Source organism: Eulemur rufifrons, chromosome 11 (genome assembly GCF_041146395.1).
Source record: "Eulemur rufifrons isolate Redbay chromosome 11, OSU_ERuf_1, whole genome shotgun sequence".
Taxonomy (NCBI): domain Eukaryota; kingdom Metazoa; phylum Chordata; class Mammalia; order Primates; family Lemuridae; genus Eulemur; species Eulemur rufifrons.
This window is the reverse complement of record NC_090993.1, coordinates 1,285,899-1,304,713: the sequence shown is the minus strand read 5'-3', so window position 1 is coordinate 1,304,713 and position 18,815 is coordinate 1,285,899. Positions and strand designations below refer to the sequence as shown.

The following is an 18,815-nucleotide window of genomic DNA, read 5'->3' as shown; positions in this document are numbered from 1 at the left end:
AGGAAAAGAGAGGTCTACTAATTGACTGTTTGGCATTTAGAGCTTAAAGAAAGACAACAATTCAATAACAAAAGCAGTTTTTTTAGCAGGGCACGGTGGCGCTGGCCTGTAGTCCCAGCTACTTGGGAGGCTGAGGCAGGAGGATCTCTTGAGCCCAGGAGTTGGAGGTTGCTGTGAGCGATGATGACGCCACTGCACTCCAGCCTGGGTGACACATGACCCCTCTTTCAGGGCATGGGGCTGTGAGGAACAGAGATCCACTTGCTGCCTCGGAGTGGAGTCACTTTAATAGCAGGAGCCAGGCAGCATGGCCAGGACAAAGCCACTGTGGAGAGGGGCTGGCGGGGGCTTCCTGCTGAGGGGGCCCTGAGCACTGGCCAAACTCGCCTCTCGGCAACCCGGTGGGCAGCGGCTGGGAGGAGATGGGGAACTGCATCTAATCAGCAACACCATAGATCCTGGGCCAGTTCCACAGTTTTCCTATCTCTACAATGGGCAGTTTTGCCATTAGCCCAAACTGCTCCTTTTAGTCGATAAAAACGTGAACTATGTCCTGCCAAGGAAGCAGAGTTCCTTCTCAAGGCCAGCGCAGTCGGCACTATGACTGATTCCTGTGCCTTTGGTTCAAAATGCCAATAGCTGCCAACTATCGGTGCGTAAGTATCTCCTTGAATGCAGAGCCCAGCGTTGGCCAAAGCAGTCCTTCTACAGAAGAGGACTCCCACTCAAGGTGGTCCTTGATTAATTCCTGCTTTTTCTGGATCAGGGCAGCGGGGGCAGGCCGTGGCGAGCGGGAGGGGAGGGACGGCCACTTACTTGGCGTAGGCCTTCTCCAGCAGGGCGCTCCAGAACTCGCTGCCCTCGGCCGAATGCACAAAGAGCAGCTCCCCGTCCTTGGTGGGCAGCCTGTCGTCCACGACCACCTCCACCCACTCGCCGTACTGCCAGAACTGCAGGACAGAGGGGGCGCGGTGAGGTGGGCTGCAGGAGGAGCTGGAGCCTCAGCTGCACCCGGCCCCCCGCCCTGCCCCCTTGCGGGTTCCGAGAGCCCATCCTGGAGCAAGTGCTCCGGTAACTCCTACCGCGGGCAGCTCCTCGCTAAGAGGGCAAGGACAACCGACGGTGGCACTTGTCCACCCCTCCAAGCCCACGCCCACCTCTTCAGCATTCTGCCCGGCACTGCGGGCTTTTTAAAATATTATTTCTCGGCCGGGCGCGGTGGCTCACGCCTGTAATCCTAGCACTCTGGGAGGCCGAGGCGGGTGGATCGCTCAAGGTCAGGAGTTCGAGACCAGCCTGAGCAAGAGTGAGACCCCGTCTCTACTAAAAATAGAAAGAAATTATCTGGCCAACTAAAATATATATATATACAAAAAATTAGCCGGGCATGGTGGCGCATGCCTGTAGTCCCAGCTACTCGGGAGGCTGAGGCAGTAGGATCGCTTGAGCCCAGGAGTTTGAGGTTGCTGTGAGCTAGGCTGACGCCACGGCACTCAATCTAGCCCAGGCAACAAAGCGAGACTCTGTCTCAAAAAAAAAAAAAAAAAAAAAAATATTATTTCTCATTTACCAGGAGAAAAGGAAGAGAACTGTAACATTTGGTCTCAAACCTCAAGTAATAAGGTTTTTTTTCAAACCTGAGAGTTACTTCCTGAACACCCTGGGCTGCCTCTCTCCTCGCCTGCCGTCCCCGCAGGGCCCAGGGAGCTTCCTGCTCCCGCCCAGTGTCCTCTGGAGAAGAGCACTGGTCCAGGAGTCTGCCGACACCAGGGACTGACGAACCCGGCCAGGCCAGGGACTGTCCCCAGCTCCCAGGACCTGCTGAGAAGCCGGAGCCAAGCACGGCGTTACCTGGAAGTGGAAGATCCCTGCGTAGTTTTCCTGGAAGCTCTGGTCCAAGGGGACCACTCGAGCCAGGACTTCTTCGTTCAAGGTGAGGGAGGCGATGGCCGCCAGCAGCCAGCAGTCACCTGGGAACAAGCACAGGGAGCTCTCGTCACAGCCGTCCAGAACCAGGAGGGGGTGAAAGACTTTGTCCCCCACCTCTGGGGTTGACGCTCAAGACAACCCCTGAGCAGACGGAGTTCTCGTCTGGGGGTTGGGGCGGAGGGCGTGGGGGCTCCTGTGAGGGAGATGCAGACGGAGAAGGGTTTGGTTCCGCTGTGGTTGCGCCGAGACGGGAAATGCGTCCCCAAAAGACACAGGACTCGGCGGTGGCCGAGCTGCATCCTCAGGGCCCAGCCCGTGCCCGGCGCACTGGGGGCCGAACGACCCAGCTGGCAGCAGGGGCTTCCGAGAAAACAGGCTCTGAAGGGGGTTTGAGGGAGAAGAAAGTGCAGTGCAAGGCGGCCGGCTCTCCGGCGGGGGCTGTGACATCACCCCTCGGTTCCCTCCATCGCAGGTCCCTGGAGTGGCGCTGGCTTCGCGGTCCCACCTCCGCTCTGTCCCTCACATAGCCGAGGCCAGAGGGGCCTTTAAGGGCCACCCCCCCTGCTCCCCCTTCCTGAGTCTGCACTAGTGACAATCAGCGTCTCTTCCTGCCGGCCTTGGCTATGGCTTCTCCCGGGGAAATTGTACCGTTTTTGTGCCCACGGCAGAACAGCAGTCGCGCATTCATTTATTCCTTTGTTCAACAACTATTTTTTTTTCTTTTTTTGAGACAGGGTCTCGCTGTTGCCCAGACTAGAGTGCCGTGGCGTCACCGCAGCGCACAGCAACCTCCAACTCCTGGGCTCAAGTGATCCTCCAGCCTCAGCCTCCCGGGTAGCTGGGACTACAGGTGCGCTCCAGGATGCCCAGCTGATGTTTCTGTTTTGTTTTTTTTAGAGAATGAGGTCTCGCCGTGTTGCTCAGGCTGGTCCTGACCTCCTGCCTCAGCCTCCCAAAATCCTAGGATTACAGGCCCGAGCCACCAAGCAAGCCTCGGACAGCAATTTAGTGACATTGTCTCAGGCCCACCCTGGGGCACCCGCTGAGATCACTTAAGCCACTTTTGCATATGGGCCCCCAGGGAATCCCCCCCAAATTCAAACTTTCTCCACCCCTTCTAATTTGTTTAGGAAAAGGAGGTCTGAGTTGGATTTTTGGATCATTGACCACAGCAGCCTCCCCCTTCCGGACTCCGGCTCTCTGGATAAAGGTTTAACTGTCCCCGGCTGGGCTTGTCCCCCTGGGGGGGTCCGTGAGCCAGGTTTCCAAGGCCTTCCCTACCACTCCAGCTCTCACCTAAGACCCTGGCAACAAGGGGCCGCCCAGACCCTCCTCGGGGGCAGGCACTCCCGGGCAGACCTTATGAATGACTCCTTTAAACTCCAGCGCTCTCTGCTGAAAAGATAAATTCATTCAGGGCCATGTCAGTAAATTTCCAGAGCGGAGCTGGTGTCTGTCCTGCAGGTCATTCTGTGCACAGGCTGCGGCCGCCGGGGGCCCATCGCAGGGGCGGGATGCGGCTGGGTTACTAATGCTTTTGGCCGCTGTCGGTTTTCCAAGAGGAGAGCAGAATATTTGCTCTGTGTTTTCTCCTGCTTTCCCTTCCACTGTCTTTCCTTCCCAAACAGGAGGCGAGGCAGAGCTGGGACGCCACTGGGGGACCCAGGGGACGCTGGGCTCTGTCACACCTGCGCCACCATCACCCCGGAGTGCGGTGGCCCGTGGACAGTCCCCGCAGAAGGGCAGTGAGGGAGGGACGGTGTCCGGCTGGGTCACGGTCACAGCCCCCAGGCCTGCACAGGGGCACATGTGCCCAGCGAGGCAGCTCGTGCATGGGTTAGCTGAGAGACGCTGCTCGATGCCAGACCTTGCTGTGGGGTCTCGCCTTCCCGCTTCGCTCCTTTGCCTTCCTGCCGCAGCCAGAGAGCCACGGAGGCACCGAGATACTGGAGGCCGCTCCTGGCTGAGGTTTGCCCTTCCCGAGACAGCGGAGTTTCAACGGGTTCCAGCAGACTGGACACCCCGCCCCAAGGGACAGATCTCTCAAGGTCCTGGTGGGGGTGGCGGGGGCCACACTCTCTGGCAGCTGTGAGTCTTCGCTTGGGAGGGAGGGGAAGGAACCCCAGGAGCCGACTTAGGGCCGCCCCTCGGAGCTGGCGGGGAGGAAGGTCTGCCGGAGGCTGAGTCACCCTGGGCTGTCCCTTCCTTACTCATTTCACGGCTGGGCAGCGGCTGAGAAAAGGATCCCCCCAAAGCGGAACTCCTCTGGCACCTGCAGTCACTTGTCATTTAGACCAAGGGCTGAGGGGCGGGGCAGGGGGGGCGCGGGGAAGGTCCTGCACTCCACGCATGTTCCAGCGCTCATTGGCACAAATGTTTTCCGCCCATTGCCGTAAACTGCAGTCAGAACCGCGTGGGAGCAAGTGATCCGAACCACCTGTGCCCTGCCTCTCCCTCCCTGCCTCTCCCTCCCTGCTCCCTCCTGCTGCAGGGGGAGGCCGTAAGGAGAGGAGGGAGACCAGGGCCGGGCTTGGACTTCAGTGGGGCCCCGGCCTTTCTCAGCCGCCCTGGACCAGGCGAACGCCACCTGTTGCAGGTTTCACGTCTGTGCCCGTGTTCCCTGCTGGCCGTCCCCCTTGGTCACTACCTGGTAGCGGAGCTTTTATCTCTAGCGTCCCAGCAGCCGTGGCCCCCATGCCTTGCAGCCGCCTCCCCAGCAGATGTGCCACACGGCCATCATCGCTAGAGGCTCTGTGGGCCGTGCTGGTCTGGAGGCTTCCTCACCGCACACCAGCTGGCCAGGCCGCCTCCTCCTGGGGCTGCGTCATCAGCATTGCTGGCCAGGATCCCGCCAGCCCTCCCGGAATACACAGTCCTTCATTCCTGAACCCCCGACGGGAGCCCCTCTGCGGCTGACACTGGGGACCGACGCCGGGCGAGGCTCACACACCCTTTAGCGGAGACGCCGCTGCTCACAGACCCGCGTGGAGCCGAAGCCGGTACGTGTGGGTTCAGGGGCCGTCAAGGGGGGTAGAAGGTTCTAGAGTTGCAGAGTATCAGAAGAGTGGGGCATCGGGAAAGTCTGACCCAACACTCGTCTCAGAGGCCAGATGAGACAGCGATGTCACCAAGTCACCATGGAACGGGGCTGGGCTGTTCCAACCTCCTCGGCTCTTCCACGGGAAGCCAGAGGCCCTCGGGGCGCAGTGGCGGGAGGGGGGGGCTGCTTGGGGGCTGTGGGGCTGTGAGGTGTGGGGAGCAGGGGGCCCTGGAGAACGCACAGCAGCCCAGTGACAGCCACCAGCCACCGGCGGTAGCAGGAGCTCAGCCTTTGGATTTCCTGGGTCCCTGGGGCCATTTCAAGTGGCAGTCACCTGTAAGACTGTGGTTACTACCAGCAATTACAGAGCCGCATTTAGCTGCAGGGCTGGTCTCCACCCTTCCTCCACCCTTCCTTCCTCCAGAAGGGCGGATTTTTCTCGCTGAGTGAGTGGACTCAGCACAGCCGCGGTCCACACTGCAGGAGGCTCCTTGTCAGGGCAGCTCTGCAAAGGTGGTTTGAATTACTCTGGTGAAGCCTCGAAGCTGAGCCTTCTGGGAAAAGAGGGTGGGGGCGTGTGGGCGGATCACGCCTGGGCAGCGCAGGGAAGAGGGGAGGGCACTGGGGAGGGCACAAGTCTAAGGATGTCACCTGCCCGGGTCCCCTGGGTGAACTGAGTCCATCTCAGGGTAGAAGGAGCAGGTAGAGAAAGTGAATTTTGCTGAGAATCGTTTCTCAGCACAGCAGCCCGGCAGCCGGGGGAGCCCGGGGCTATGGGCAGAGTGCAGGGTCTGGAACCAGATCAGGGTTCCTTCCTCTGGCAGTTGTCAGCTGTGTGGCTTTAGCGTACCCTCCCTTCTCTGTGCCTCGGTTCTCTTACCTGCACAGGGGGAGTGAAAGCGTTTACTGTAGACGGGGGCTGAGGACAGGAGGTGATGCAGTGAGAAACGCTATAGGTGTCGCTCGCGTTCCTGCGGGCGATGGGCGTTGCTGTTATCCCAGGTGGGGGATAAAAGGGGGTCTCGCCGCGCCGTGACCCTCTAGCACAGGGAACAAGCAGCGGCCAGTCAGGGACCAGGACTGACTTCAGAAGAGCCGAATGTCGTATCCTGGGAGACTCTGAGGTCGCCCCATTCACTCTCCTTCCCTCTCCATTTTCAGAAGAGACTGAGGTTCAGAGTGACGACCTGCCCGGTCTGCCAACTACCGACAGAGCTGAGCCTCGGCTTGCATTTCTGGCCACGGGGCTGGTGTCCCTGCCACCCCCGTTCCTGATGCTTCTGAGGCTGTCGGGACTTGGTGATGGTCACCCCCCATCGCCACCCTGCACCTCCATGCCAGAATCAGGTGAGCGTTCAGAAAATGACACTTCACAGACTGTCACCTAACCAGGGTCCTCCAAAGTAAAAGCCCAAGAGAACAAAGCAGCCAATATGACATTTAAAAAAAAAAAAAAGAAAAAGACAAAGCGATAAAACCTTAGAAATTGCAGACTCAAACTCAGTACTGAGAAATTTTAAAAAGGTCCACATTTCACCTTGTTTACAATTCCCCTGGGCGGGGAATTTCTCCCAGGAATGTAAGCTTTGCCTGTCTCCTCTCTAAGTAGCTTGGTGGTATGTAAACAGGACTTAAAGCATTTATTTGTCACTTGCAGTCTGGCCCTTAAGACGTTGTTAAACTTGGAAGTAGACGTGTAGTCCGGGTGGGGTGTTCAGCAGTTGCTGCGTTTGTCTCTGCATTCTCTAAAGCCCCTGGGGTGGGTCAAAGTTTCCATCAACTTCCGGCTCCATTAATTTCCATTTTCTCTAATCAATGGATTTTCCTGGGGCACCCACCTTGGGTGCCCGGGGGTCTCTGAGGTCACCTCCTTCACCCTACCTTTCGTTGGAGAGAGAAGGAGGGAACGGGAGGCGTGTTTTCCGCAGGTGAGAATGTGCTCCGGCATCTCCGGAATCTGCAGTCTGGGCTCAGACCAGCTGGGCTTTCCGGAGGTCACCAGGGTCGTGTTCTCCCTCACAGGCTGTGTCTGCCCTGATGATTCACACGGCTCCTCTGACATTCCTCAGGGCCGGGATTTTTCCAGGCCCCCTTCTCAGGGTTTAAACACAGCCCTGGCATCAGACTGACCACACCTGTACATACACCAGGCCCGCACTTCAGGTGTGGGACGGCCTCAGCATCCTCCTCTATAACACGGGAATAATCCCGGTGCCTTAGTTTACTGTCTGGCACGTAGAATATCCTCACTAAATATTAGCTGTTACAACTGGGAGTGTCGGAACTTCTAGGCGCGCAAAGACAGGAGGTGCACGACTCTAGCTGGTCAGTTTCTTTACTGACGGCCCTGTCTGGGCAGCCGGTTGAGGCTGATGGCAGGAAATAGGGTTTCTGGTTTAACAGAGCAAATAATCTGCTGCAGTAATTACAGCCCCACATTTATTATGCGCAAACAGCGAGGGTGGATTTTATGAGGATCTTAAAGAGCAGTGGCAGGCACGGCTGTCGATGCTTCATGGACTCCCTGGGAGCTGTCATACTGACGCTGGGGGACTCCGCGTGTTCGAACCCTCGACACGCACCACACCCAGACGCAAATCGGAACTCAGCTTCAGAGAGCAAGGCTGCAGACCCTAGCAGTCAGCTACTCCGCCTAATTTTACTTAAAAGGAATGTTACAGTTGCCTTTACAACAGCGAGCATCTGCTTCCTGCTGTTGTGCTGCCATGGTGAGCTTGTCGCGCAAACACTGAGAATGCCCCGGTGCTTTAACTTCCTCTCAGCAGCCGGCACTGGGGTTTCCTCTCTCTCCACACTGAGTCACCGTCCCTGCTCCCTGAGCCTCAGCCCAGAGCCGTTTCGTGAGCCACTGGTCATAGTGGCCCCAGGAGGTACAGAGACCAAGGCCTGAAATCCAGAAGCCCCTGTTCCTCCCCGTGGGAGTATCTTTGTGACCTCAGCCACTGGCCCGGTGCAGGGGACAAGGGAGGCCTCAGCTGTGTGCTTCAGAGCGGGGCTGGGGGCAGAACCACTGCCCACTAAGGGACAAGACATTCCAGGGAGCTTCTGGAAGTGGAAACCTCCAAGCTGCTTGGGAAGGGGAGGAAGCCACCACCGATCCTCACCCCTCCAGCCACGGCCTTGCAGACACGACCCGCCCTGCCCCCCCCCCGGCTGGCGCTGGGTCCCGTCACTTACCCAGGGCTCCTTGGCAGATGTCTGTGCGGGTGGCTCCTCCGACAATAAACTGGGGGTCAGCGCAGAGCTCCTGCGAACGAGACCCACAGAGAGCCGTCAGCCCCCCAGGCAGGTGCTGCCGCCGCCAGGATCTCAGTGGGGCCTCGAGCCCCTTCTCCCCCTCCCCGCCCCTCCGAGGAAAGCTCTGTAGTCACAGTCTTAGCTTGGCCCCTGCTCCGTGGGCCCCGTGGGTGGCTGGGGTCCCCTGGCTGAGAAGGGCAGCCGGTGGAGCCCACGCGCTAAGCAGCCCGGAGCTGCGTCCCGGGGGCCAGAGCTGCATTAGCTCCAGCCTCTCCTGCCGGGTGTTGAGACCCTCCGCGCTCCGGAGCTCCCCACTCGCCACGAGCACCCTCCCTCCGTTCCTCCGTGCAAGTTGATCTGCTTGCCTGGAATTCCTCCCCTTCCCACGCGGCTCCCCCCTTTCCACATTGTCCCATATTTCCAGGTTCATCGCCACCTCCTCCGTGAAGCCCTCCTTCATACTCCAAACCTCACTCCTCCCTTCAAGTCTGAGTCCGGCAGTCTTTGTCCTCTGCAATTTCGTGCTTAGCTGTGCACTGGCTGGGGGGTGCTCGTGAGTATCACCCCCTCTTTCTAACACATACCCTTTCGGGGGCAGGGGAGTGGGTCTAGCCCTTCTGGATTCTTCCACAGGGCCATGGTACTTGGGGCACCCCAATATTCTGTGCCCGCTGTACATCAGATACTGTGCCTGGAACTGCATCTCACACAGCCCTCCCAGGAACACAAGGTGGGTGTCACCCCCGTTTTGCAGGTGCGGAAACAGCTCAAGGAGGGAGAGTGACGTGTCCAAAGTCACGCAGCTCGCCAGTGACCAACAGCACCGGCGTTTGCACGCATGAGTCTAACGGTCCGACGCTTTCCATTCCTGCCCTGCCTCTATCGATTAGTGACAAGGGCGTTACAACCTCAGGGGTGACTGTCACAAGCGGCCTGATGGAACTTGAACAATTCTGGCGCCTTCCGCAGCCCTCTCTGACCGTGTTTCCTGACTCTGAAGGGCTCCACCCAAAGCCACAGAGGAAGTCGGGGCACAAATCTGGGGCTCTCTCGGCTTGGGCCACCTTGATTTGCAGGAGACATTCTGCGTCTCACAACTGCTCGAGTGTCGCCTGTGCACGCCCCCACCGTGGCCCGCGGTGTGTCCCCTCCGCCAAGCAGACGTTTTCCTGGGGGAGACTGAGGTCCCCGTCCACCCTGGCCTGGAATGTGGAGGTTCTTCCGTCATCTCAGCCCTGCGTTGCCTCTCTCTGCCCAGGTCAGGCTGTCGGGGACGGCAGGGACAGTGAGAATGTTTTTCTGCCGAGACAAATGAAGTCAGCTGGACTCAGCGCCTGCCAGCCGGGCACTCACCCCGCTGATGGGGTAGATCGGGAGCCTCTTCAGTATGAAGACAGTCCTGAGTGTGCCAGGATTTTCTCATTATGTTCCAGAACCTTTCTCATGCCTTTGGCAGCCTCTTCAGCGAAGTCAAAGTTCAGAGCGGTGCTCAGAGACGCTTCAGAAAACCGAACTTTGTGCACAGCATGTAGGGAGGGCATCAGATGAAATACGGGACGTGCCAGTCAGAGAGGCTTGGGCTTGGATTCAGCCCTTGCCAGGGCTCTAATAACCCGGGTTGGAATCCTGGCTCTGCCACTTACGACACAGGTGCCGGGACCCTGGCTCGGCTCTTAACCTCTCGAAGCCTCAGCGTCCTCGTCTGTGAGGCGAGGATGGCGCTGTGCCACCCCAGAGGCTGTTCCGAGGGCTGAACGAGACGACTACGCAAACAGGCCCTGGGAGGCGCTCCGTGGGGCGGGCCTGGTACTATTACTGCTGACGAGGTTGATGATAATCGCCGGAGACGGGGCATCCGGGGCTGAGGCTGAGTTCAGCCCGCTGGAAAGACGCGAGTGATAAACCTCTCAGAGGTTCGTCTTCTCAGGGGACAGTGGGGACAGCGCCTGCCCTTGCTCCTACCTGCCCGGCTGCGGGGAGGATCCAGCGCACCACGTGGGGGTCATGCCGGCTGTCCCCTCGCTGGGCCCCCGCACAGCCCTGGGACCCCACGGTGACTTTAGCCACTTCCCGCCCCGGAGCCACGCCCTGGCGGGGCTGTGAAATCCATTCTCCCTGGAGGAGGAATGGTGGGTCCCAGCCAGCTCTGCTCCCCTGCCCGAATCCGAATCCGCTGTCCCGTGTCCTCAGGGGCCTGTTTCACTATCCCTCCCCTTTGCCTTTAGTCCCCTCCTCTCTGGTGACTCGACACAGAACACATTCAAGCTGCTCTTATCTGGAGAAACAGCCTCTGGAACCCCCAGTCCCGTTTCTCTGTCTGTCTGTCTGTCTGTCTCTCTCCACAGGCACCTTCTTGAATGAGTCAACCACGTTCTTCATTTCCAGTTCCCTTGCTTTGGAGTCTGCAGCCATCTGGCCTCTGGTGTCACCTGTCATTGAAATTGCTCCGCTAAAGTCACCAACGACTTGCTAACGTCCAAATCCTGCGGAAACGGTTTTCTGTCCCTTGCGTGCCCCCGGCAGTGTTTGAGAAGGCAGGACAGAGACAGAGGACAGCCACAAGGGACGGGCTCTAAACACACACAGGCTGGACACAGTCCTGGCTCCAACCCGGACATCTGTTTGCCACTGGCAAATATTTAACCTTCCCAGGCCTCAGTGGCTTCAGCTGATGAGCAGAGACAATAAAAGCCACACTCCTCTTGCTTGTGCGGTGCACGGGCTGCCCGCCCTAAGCCGGGGCCCTGAAACGGCCCTACATCCCTGTTTCTTCATCCAAAAGTCCTACAGGCGTGTCCACCTGTCGGTACCTGTCCGATTCCCTTCGCTAATCTCTAAAGTCTTCAGAAGCAAAAACGATATGCACTGTGCCTGGCATACAGTAGGTATTCAATGAATGCATGAAAGGATAAGCGAATTAGCGTGTGAATTCACCGCACAAACTGTAAAGTGCTACACAAATGCCAGGCGAACACATTCTCTTGTTTGTGTATCACTTTCCCAACCGTAATGTCATTCGAGGCTCGTTATATCCGGCATTCATTCATTCTGTAAACAGTCACTGTCCCTTGTGCTCCCTGGTGTATGTCCCAAGCACTCAGGACAGTGCCTGGCATCCAGCAGGCACTCAGTAAATGCTGTTCCATGGATCCTGTGAAGAGGCGTTAGCCGTGCTGGGCGCTGGGCATATGTTGGTGAACAACACACCCACGGTCCCCGCAGCTCAGTCGGAAGGACAAATCCATGTCATTACATCCATAAATCCTGACGCTGCTGTGAGGGAGATCGGCAGGGCGCAGTGCTAGAGAATTACGGGCGGGGACGTGATTGCTAAGAATGGTCAGGACAGACCTCTCTGGGGAGGGGACAGATGACTAAGTCCCGAGGAACGAGCGTGAACCAGACTGCACTGACCCAGGTAAGGCATGCCTGGCAGGTGAGCGGCCGAGGCAGGAGAGAACCGGTCTTTGGAGAGACTGAAAGGAGGTCGGGGGTCGGGGGGTCGGGGGGCGGTTGGGGGGGGGAGACGGCTAGGCCTGGTGAGCCGGGGAAGAGGGACTGCCGGTATCTCGGCATCACCTTTTCCTCCAAATGAGGAAATGGAGGCACAGAGGTTAGATGCTCACCCAGGGCACCGACGGGGTAGCAGGGACGAGAACCCAAGTGCTCTGAGTCCCCGTCTAGGGCATTTCCTGCGGCTCTCGCTGCCCATGGGCTGGATTGGGGGCAGTAGAGGGTGGCCTGGGGGGAGAGCAGGAAGGCTTGTTCTTATAATGGGAATCTAGATGTTGAATTTCCCAGGAAGTTTTCCCAGGTGCGGTGGGGGAAGCCCTGGGAAGTGTCCCCTAAGGAGGGAGCCGGCAGGGATTCCAGGGGAAACAGAATGGACAAGCAGATGAGGGAGCAGAAGTTGTCCCAAGGCCTGGGAGGGCTGGGGACAAAGACCCTGAGGGGCAGGATAGGGGCCCTTGGAGGGTCCCTGAGGTCCCCCTGAGCATCCTGGGCCGGTGGCACCTGATGAGACACTGGCTGCTTGGAGGACCCGTGCCCTTTGTTAACTGCCGGTGTAACTGGTTCCCTTGCTCCGCTTTGGAAAAATAAACAAGAAACTCGGATTGGATAAATCTGACCACCAGGACTGTATGAGACAATCCTTAGTCACAAAACGACCAGGCTGTGGCCTGTCCCCTGCTGAAGCAGACAGAGCCCGAGTGAGAGACCACTTTCCGCTCGTGGGGAATTGTCTGCCCCCCTTTTCCCGCAGACCCACGTCCCCTCCCACCAGAACCCGGTAAAAGTTTCCCTGCGGCTGCTTTGCGTCACCCCAAGTTTCTGCGCAGCCCGAAGGCGGCTCCCCTGCAGGCCCTGCTGCTGGGATTTGAGGACAGTGACGCCCGGTCGGTCCCGGGAAGCCTGGCGGGTGGGGGAGGGGACGGGCCCGCTCGGGGGAACGCAGGCCAGCGGGGGGCCGGACGCGGCCTGCACCCCACCCCGCCCGCCCGCGCGCGCGCCGCCTACCGTGGGTCGCTTCCACTCGATGCCCCGGGTTTTGCTGGAGTAGGGTCCCAGCTCCTTGAAGCCCAGGGACGACGCGATGGCGGGGAAGGCGGGGTCCTGAAAGAGCGTCCCGGCCTCCAGGCACTCGTCCCGCAGCGCCCCGTAGTCCTGGTTCAGGTACTTGACGGCCCTCTCGTGCGAGCCCAGCCCCTCGGCCGCCTCCCGGTCCCGCGCCAGCTTGGCCGCGATGCCCGCCATGGTGCGGAGCCCGCGTTGCGCACTGCGAGGTCGGCCGGCTGCGCTCGGCTGGGGCGCGGCAGGCCCGGCGCGCTCCCAGCGCTGCGGGCGCTGATTCACCGGCGGGAAGAGCCCGGCCCGCGGGGTGTGGCCTCGGCCGCTCCCGGCCTGCTGGGCGCCCGGCCCGGGACGAGGCCTGCGCGGCGCCGGCGGCGGGACCGCGGCAGCCCGGGCCGCTGCTGCCCTCTGCGGGCTGCGGCGGGGACGGCGCGGCCGAGCGGACACTCGCGCGTCCGGGCGCGACCCTGGGGGCGCAGACCCCAAGCGATCGCCCGCGTCCCACCCCTGGGGAGGAAGGCCGGGGTAGTCGTGCCTCTCCGGAGAACACCCGGCGAGTCGGTGGCCGCGGGGAGTAGAGTCCAGGAGACCGAACTAGCCACCGTCCGCCGGGCCCAGCTCTGCACACGCTGTCTCACCTAATGCTCCCCGCAACTCTGGGAGGAGGGTGCTGGGACCGTCCCCAGCTTACACGGGAGAGAACGGAGCCTCGCAAGGGGCCAAATGACATTACCATGTCGCACAACTAGCCCAGGCAGGGCAAGGATGCTACGCCACCAAGGCCTGCTGGAATCACATGCTGCAGTTCCTGGTCAGCTACTCGATCACAGATAATAAGGTGGTTAGATCTGGCAGATAGAAAAGCAGTTTTCCCAGTTAAATTAGAATTTCAGCTAAACCATGGATACCGTCTCAGTGTATGTAGGTCTCAAATATTGCATGGGGCATACTTATACCAAAAGAAAAGTACAGTTCATTGTTTAGCTGAAACTCAGATTTAACGGGGACAATTAATTGGGTTAGTATTGAGAGAGCGTTTAGAATATGCCCGTGTCGGCGCCTGTAGCCAGTCTGTGGCGGAGACGGCATGTGACTCTCAGCTCGCACACGGAGACGCGGGTGTGTGCCACGCGGCGCAGATCTGGAGACATCACCTCCTCTCCCTCCTCTCCGTCACGGGGAAGAATCCTGAGTTCCAGGGGAAAACTATGCCTTGTTCAAAGCCGTGATTCTCAACTGGAGGCAGTTCTGTTCCCATCCCAACCCAGGGGACATTTGGCCATGTCTGGAGACCTTTTCTATTGTCACAGCTGGGAGAGGTGGTGCTACCGGCCTTTATCTAGAAGCCAGGCATGCTGTTAACATCGTACAACGCCCAGGACAGCTCCTCACCAGAAAAAAAAAAAAAATCTAGTCCAGAATGTCGGTAAGACTGAGGCTGAGAAACCATGGTTTAGCTCACCTCCCTCCAGCTTATCTGGTTCTAGCTTTTCCTCGTTTTTGAATTATTTTGTAACTCTAAGTTGTTGATAACAGTGCAATGCGAAATACTTTTTCTAAAGCTGTGTAAATGAATTCTGTCCAGTGGAGGTGCTACTTTCGCCCCTGTGGAGGAGCCAGTTTTTTGTCTACTTGCACATTTGATTTCAATATTCTCAACTCAACCAGGCGCCTGTATTCCCAGCACTTTGGGAGGCTGAGGCGGGAGGATCACTTGAGGCCGGGAGTTTGAGGTTGCTGTGAGCTGTGATCACGCCACTGCACTCCAGCCTGGGTGACAGAGCAAGACCCTGTCTCTAAAAAAATTTTTTTTAAATTCTTAAATCTATATTAATTATGCGTCTTTGAATTCTCCTTTGAACTGGTTATAATATCTGCCAGGTTGCCTCATCTACTCAGTGAGTTAAAGGAAATATTTAAAATGTGTTCGTTTTATAGCAATATGAGAATCATAATTTTACCTTTTTTATTTTTTAAAAAAAATTACCTTTACTAATATTCTCCCCTGGCCCATCTATCCTTGCCCTTAGCCAAATGTCCAGTGGAACAATCAACAGTTTCCAGGGAAGGGCCGTCTCTGTCCTCTGTTCCCAGTTGCGATGGTGTCATAAAACCCTTGCACCAGAAACCCATGAGCTAGAAACCAATGCCTGCGTCCCCATCTCTGGATTCAGAGTCCAGAGTGCTAAGGGTGTCAAAGAGGAACCTGGGTCCCCATCTCACTCGCAGGCACAGAAAGCAGAGCCAAATGTCCACGGTTGCCCGTTACTTGCCCCCTGCTTTGCTTGACCACACTGCAGTCAGGGTTCTCGCTTTCTCTCAGGGCCCTGAACTCAGTTGCCCCCCAACCCGAGCAAGCACAGAGAATTGGAGTGTCCCCCGGCCCCCGTCAGCTTCTCCGGGGAATTGGCTGAACACAGCGAGACCCTTTTCCCGTCAGACCTCACTGGTCATTTCCCCTTCCTCCTCCAGCATCCTTCCAGAGTCTGCTTATCTCTGCTCGCCCCTCCTTACCCTAGGGAAAAAAATACAAAACCCTTTTTCTGTTTGATTTTGGGATGGTCGCAGATTCTCCCTATTGCAATGGTCTGTCCTTCTAATGAAAGTCTCTCCCTATCAGAGCCCGGATTTATTTCGATTTGACAGCCTCCATCTCCGTTTTGTAAGTCCGGGCACGATGCCTGATGGACGGGTGCCACTGCCTGCCACCAGGCTCTGCTTTCTGTACTTGCGAGTGAGATGGGGACCCAGGTTCCTCTGTGACACCCTTAGCACTCTGGACTCTGAATCCAGAGATGGGGACGAGGAATTGGTTTCTAGCTCATGGGTTTCTGCTGCAAGAGTTTTATGACACCATCGCAACTGGGAACAGAGGACAGAGACGGCCCTTCCCTGGAAACTGTTGATTGTTCCACTGTCTGATCCCCACGGGCCCCACCCTGATTGCTTCTAGGATCTGGGCTCCCGGGAGAAAGCCCGCCCACCCTGCCAGGGTGGCAGAGCCCAGCCTTCCGCTCCTGCTAATCTCGGGCCAGCCCATCCCTGGAGAAGGGCCTCTTCCTGGGCAGGCGGAGGTGGTTTCTCTCCCAAGTCCTTCCAGCAGCAAGCGGGCAGACTGGATCTGCCGTTCCAGTCTAATCAGAAGCTGCATGCAGCCCGCAGGCAGAGAACCTCCTGGCCCACCCCGAACTTCCCTTTCCTTAGCCGGGCAACGCCCTCTGGGTGCAGCCCGGCAGCTGACCTTGCCAGACTTCTAGGACACGCTGTGCACACAGGACTCTGTTCAGCCAGGGCCTTCGGCTGTCCTAAGTCACCAAAGTTTATCTGCAAACACACGCGATGATTGCTGCGCCCACCATCTGGACAAGGTCCGGTTTTCAGACCTGAGCAAATACTGCTGTCTGTATCGCGCTTCCCAGAGCCTCTCGCACTCTGTTATCTCAGCAGCCCCAGCAGAGTCTCCTCTTTCTCTGACCACACGACCCCTTCCACGGAGCACGCGGGCACAGACAGACGCACACTCCACCGCACACTCCACCGCACCGCTGTGGAAAAGTGGAAACCCTTCCTAGGCTGAGTCATCCAGCCCCAAGGGCAGGGTGCGTCAGGAGCATCTGGGTTTATCCCAAACTGCCTGGGCTTGGGCCATCGTCATAAGCAAATGATAGCGGGGAAGAGAGGAGAGGGGGAGAGAGAGAGAATGAGTAGGAGAATCGGAATGTGTGTGTGTGTCAGAGGGCTATAGCAAGGGCTCTCTTTGTAGCATTTTTCTTTAGATTATTTTCTCCAGGCAAAAGTAAAACACGTAGCCATACCAACTCCATGGCCCTGGATGTTTGAGCTGTATCAGAGGCACAATCTGGCCGGGCGCGGTGCCTCACGCCTGTCATCCTAGCACTCTGGGAGGCTGAGGCGGGAGGATCCCTTGAGGTCAGGAGTTCGAGACCAGCCTGAGCAAGAGCGAGACCTTATCTCTACTAAAAATAGAAAAATTAGCCGGGCGTGGTGGCACGCGCCTGTAGTCCCAGCTACTTGGGAGGCTGAGGCAGGAGGATCGCTTGAGCCCAGGAGTCTGAGGTTGCTGTGAGCGAGGCTGACGCCACGGCACTCTAGCCTGGGCAACAGAGTGAGACTCTGTCTCAAAAAAAAAAAAAAAAAAAAAAAAGGCACACTGTGCAGGTTCTGGACGTATTAATCAAAGCTTCCTTTTTAATTTTGCACCTCCATGGCCAGGCCCTGAGCTTTACACACATTTGCACGCTTCATCTTCACAGCCGGTCAAGAGAAATCTTACCCCTCATTTCATGGCTGAGGGAAGGAGAGGCCCCGCGACGCAGCGGCAGTCGGTGTGTCCGGAGCCAGCCTGGCTCCAGATCCCCGGACCGCAGCCCTCTGGGGTCTCCCCCCAGCTGAGGGGGCAGAGGGAACGGCAGACCCAGGCTGCGGAAAGGCCTGTGCCTCCTGCCCCTCCCTGTTCCGGGTCTGTGACCTGAAACCAAAGGAGATCGGAGAGGACATAAATTCCACAGTGTTGTGAAAAACAGTGTTGTCTGAAAGGAGGTTTCTTTCTCTTCTGGAGCCGTTACAGGGTTTATTCTCTCCTTGTGACTGGAGCGTGGTTCTTGGACAGGCTGTCAGCGCTCGGCGGGGAGGGGCTTCCAGGGGCTGAAGAAGGCGGGAGGTGCTGAGAATAGGAGAGAGGAAAACTCCAGAAAGAAGGCTTCCAAAGCCGGTTTCCCGGCACTCTGCTTCTCCTCCCGGTCTGTGGGGGCTCAGGGCGCCACGTCCCTCCTCTGCCTGCTGCCGCCCCTCCCCCGCAAATGCCATCTCTGCGAGGGGCTGTCATCGCAGGGGTCCCCCAATAACAACTTTACTCCTATAAATTATATCTTGTATTTGCAAGGAGTTCCTTGCAGTTTCAAAATGCTAACCATCAGTCCTCTCAGCTCTTACAATGGGGAAATGATACCGACTTTGCATAGTTCAGAGAGCTGACTTAAGTGTCAAACCACAATGGATGTGCAACTGTTTGGGGGACCGTACAACCCTAGGTGCCATCATTGTTGTGATCAGGAACCACGGCAGGGAACGCAAATACTTGACACGCGGCGGCAAATCCTCCACTGTTAGGCTTCCTGACATAGGAGACAGATACAGGGAAATACACTTTCTCCACCCCACGGGAAATGGCAAACTCAAGTGTCAGCCCCTCAGGGTGCCGAGATGCTGGCCCCGCACATAATTTCCATCAGCAGTGGCCCCAAGACCTCAGATAAATATGTTGCTAAGCAACAACGGGGTGCTTACTAAGCAAAAACAGCTACAAGACAAGCCCCATCCCCCTGACCCCAAACTCCATCTATCACCCACATTTTTTCAGTCCTAAGTCCCTCCCACGTGGAAATTCCAGACCCCTGCCGCAGATGTACGCCCAAGTTCACGTGGTAAGGAGGCCAGGAATGACACTCAGCCCTCCTGAGGACGCGCCGGTCAGTGACGGAGCCAGCCCAGGCCGTCGGGGTCCGAGCGCCGGGCAACCAGGTCCCCCTTGGCCCAGAGAGAGGCTCTGCCCGTCGGTTCTCCAGGGAGGACACAGAAACCCTGCGGGGGCCAAATAAGGGAATTTCACAAACGGGCCCAAAGAGCTGAGTCTGGGTCTGAGTCACATCTTGGCGAGGCGGCCACAACAGCTTCTGACTCAGAGCACAGAGATTGCCGAGCTCCTAGCAGCAACCAGGACAATCACAGCCGCACGGGCTTAGAGGAGGAAGAGCAGGCCAGGGCTGTCCCCTCTCACGCAGTTTAACTGCAGTGGGAAGCCGGGGCCAGGGGTGGGCTGTGACCGCCCAGCTCCAGCAGCCGCGGGGAGGGCTGGAGCCAGGAGGTCGCGTTCCTCACGCTGAGCCCAGCCTGCTGGGCGCTGGGTGTGTCGGGGGCCCAGTCACCCGGCCTCTGACCCAGCCGTGCCGGGGAGGCCTCTGCCTCCTGACTCACACTCAGAAGGGAGCGTCTTCGG

The 18,815-nt window shown here is 58.0% G+C and overlaps 1 protein-coding gene across 1 annotated transcript in view; it reads right to left on the bottom strand.

The window, feature by feature from the left end:
* The window catches only part of LOC138393376 (calpain-2 catalytic subunit), a 36,598-nt gene extending 23,552 nt beyond the window's left edge, over positions 1–13,046 (bottom strand). The window contains exons 1-4 of the mRNA XM_069484499.1: positions 12,746–13,046; positions 8,168–8,237; positions 1,852–1,970; positions 817–950 (exon numbers count right to left, since the gene is read on the bottom strand). Of these exons, the coding sequence (XP_069340600.1) occupies positions 817–950; positions 1,852–1,970; positions 8,168–8,237; positions 12,746–12,982 (560 nt within the window). The 5' untranslated portion in view covers positions 12,983–13,046. The remainder of the gene's footprint in view (positions 1–816; positions 951–1,851; positions 1,971–8,167; positions 8,238–12,745) is intronic.
* Between the last annotated feature and the right edge of the window lie 5,769 nt (positions 13,047–18,815).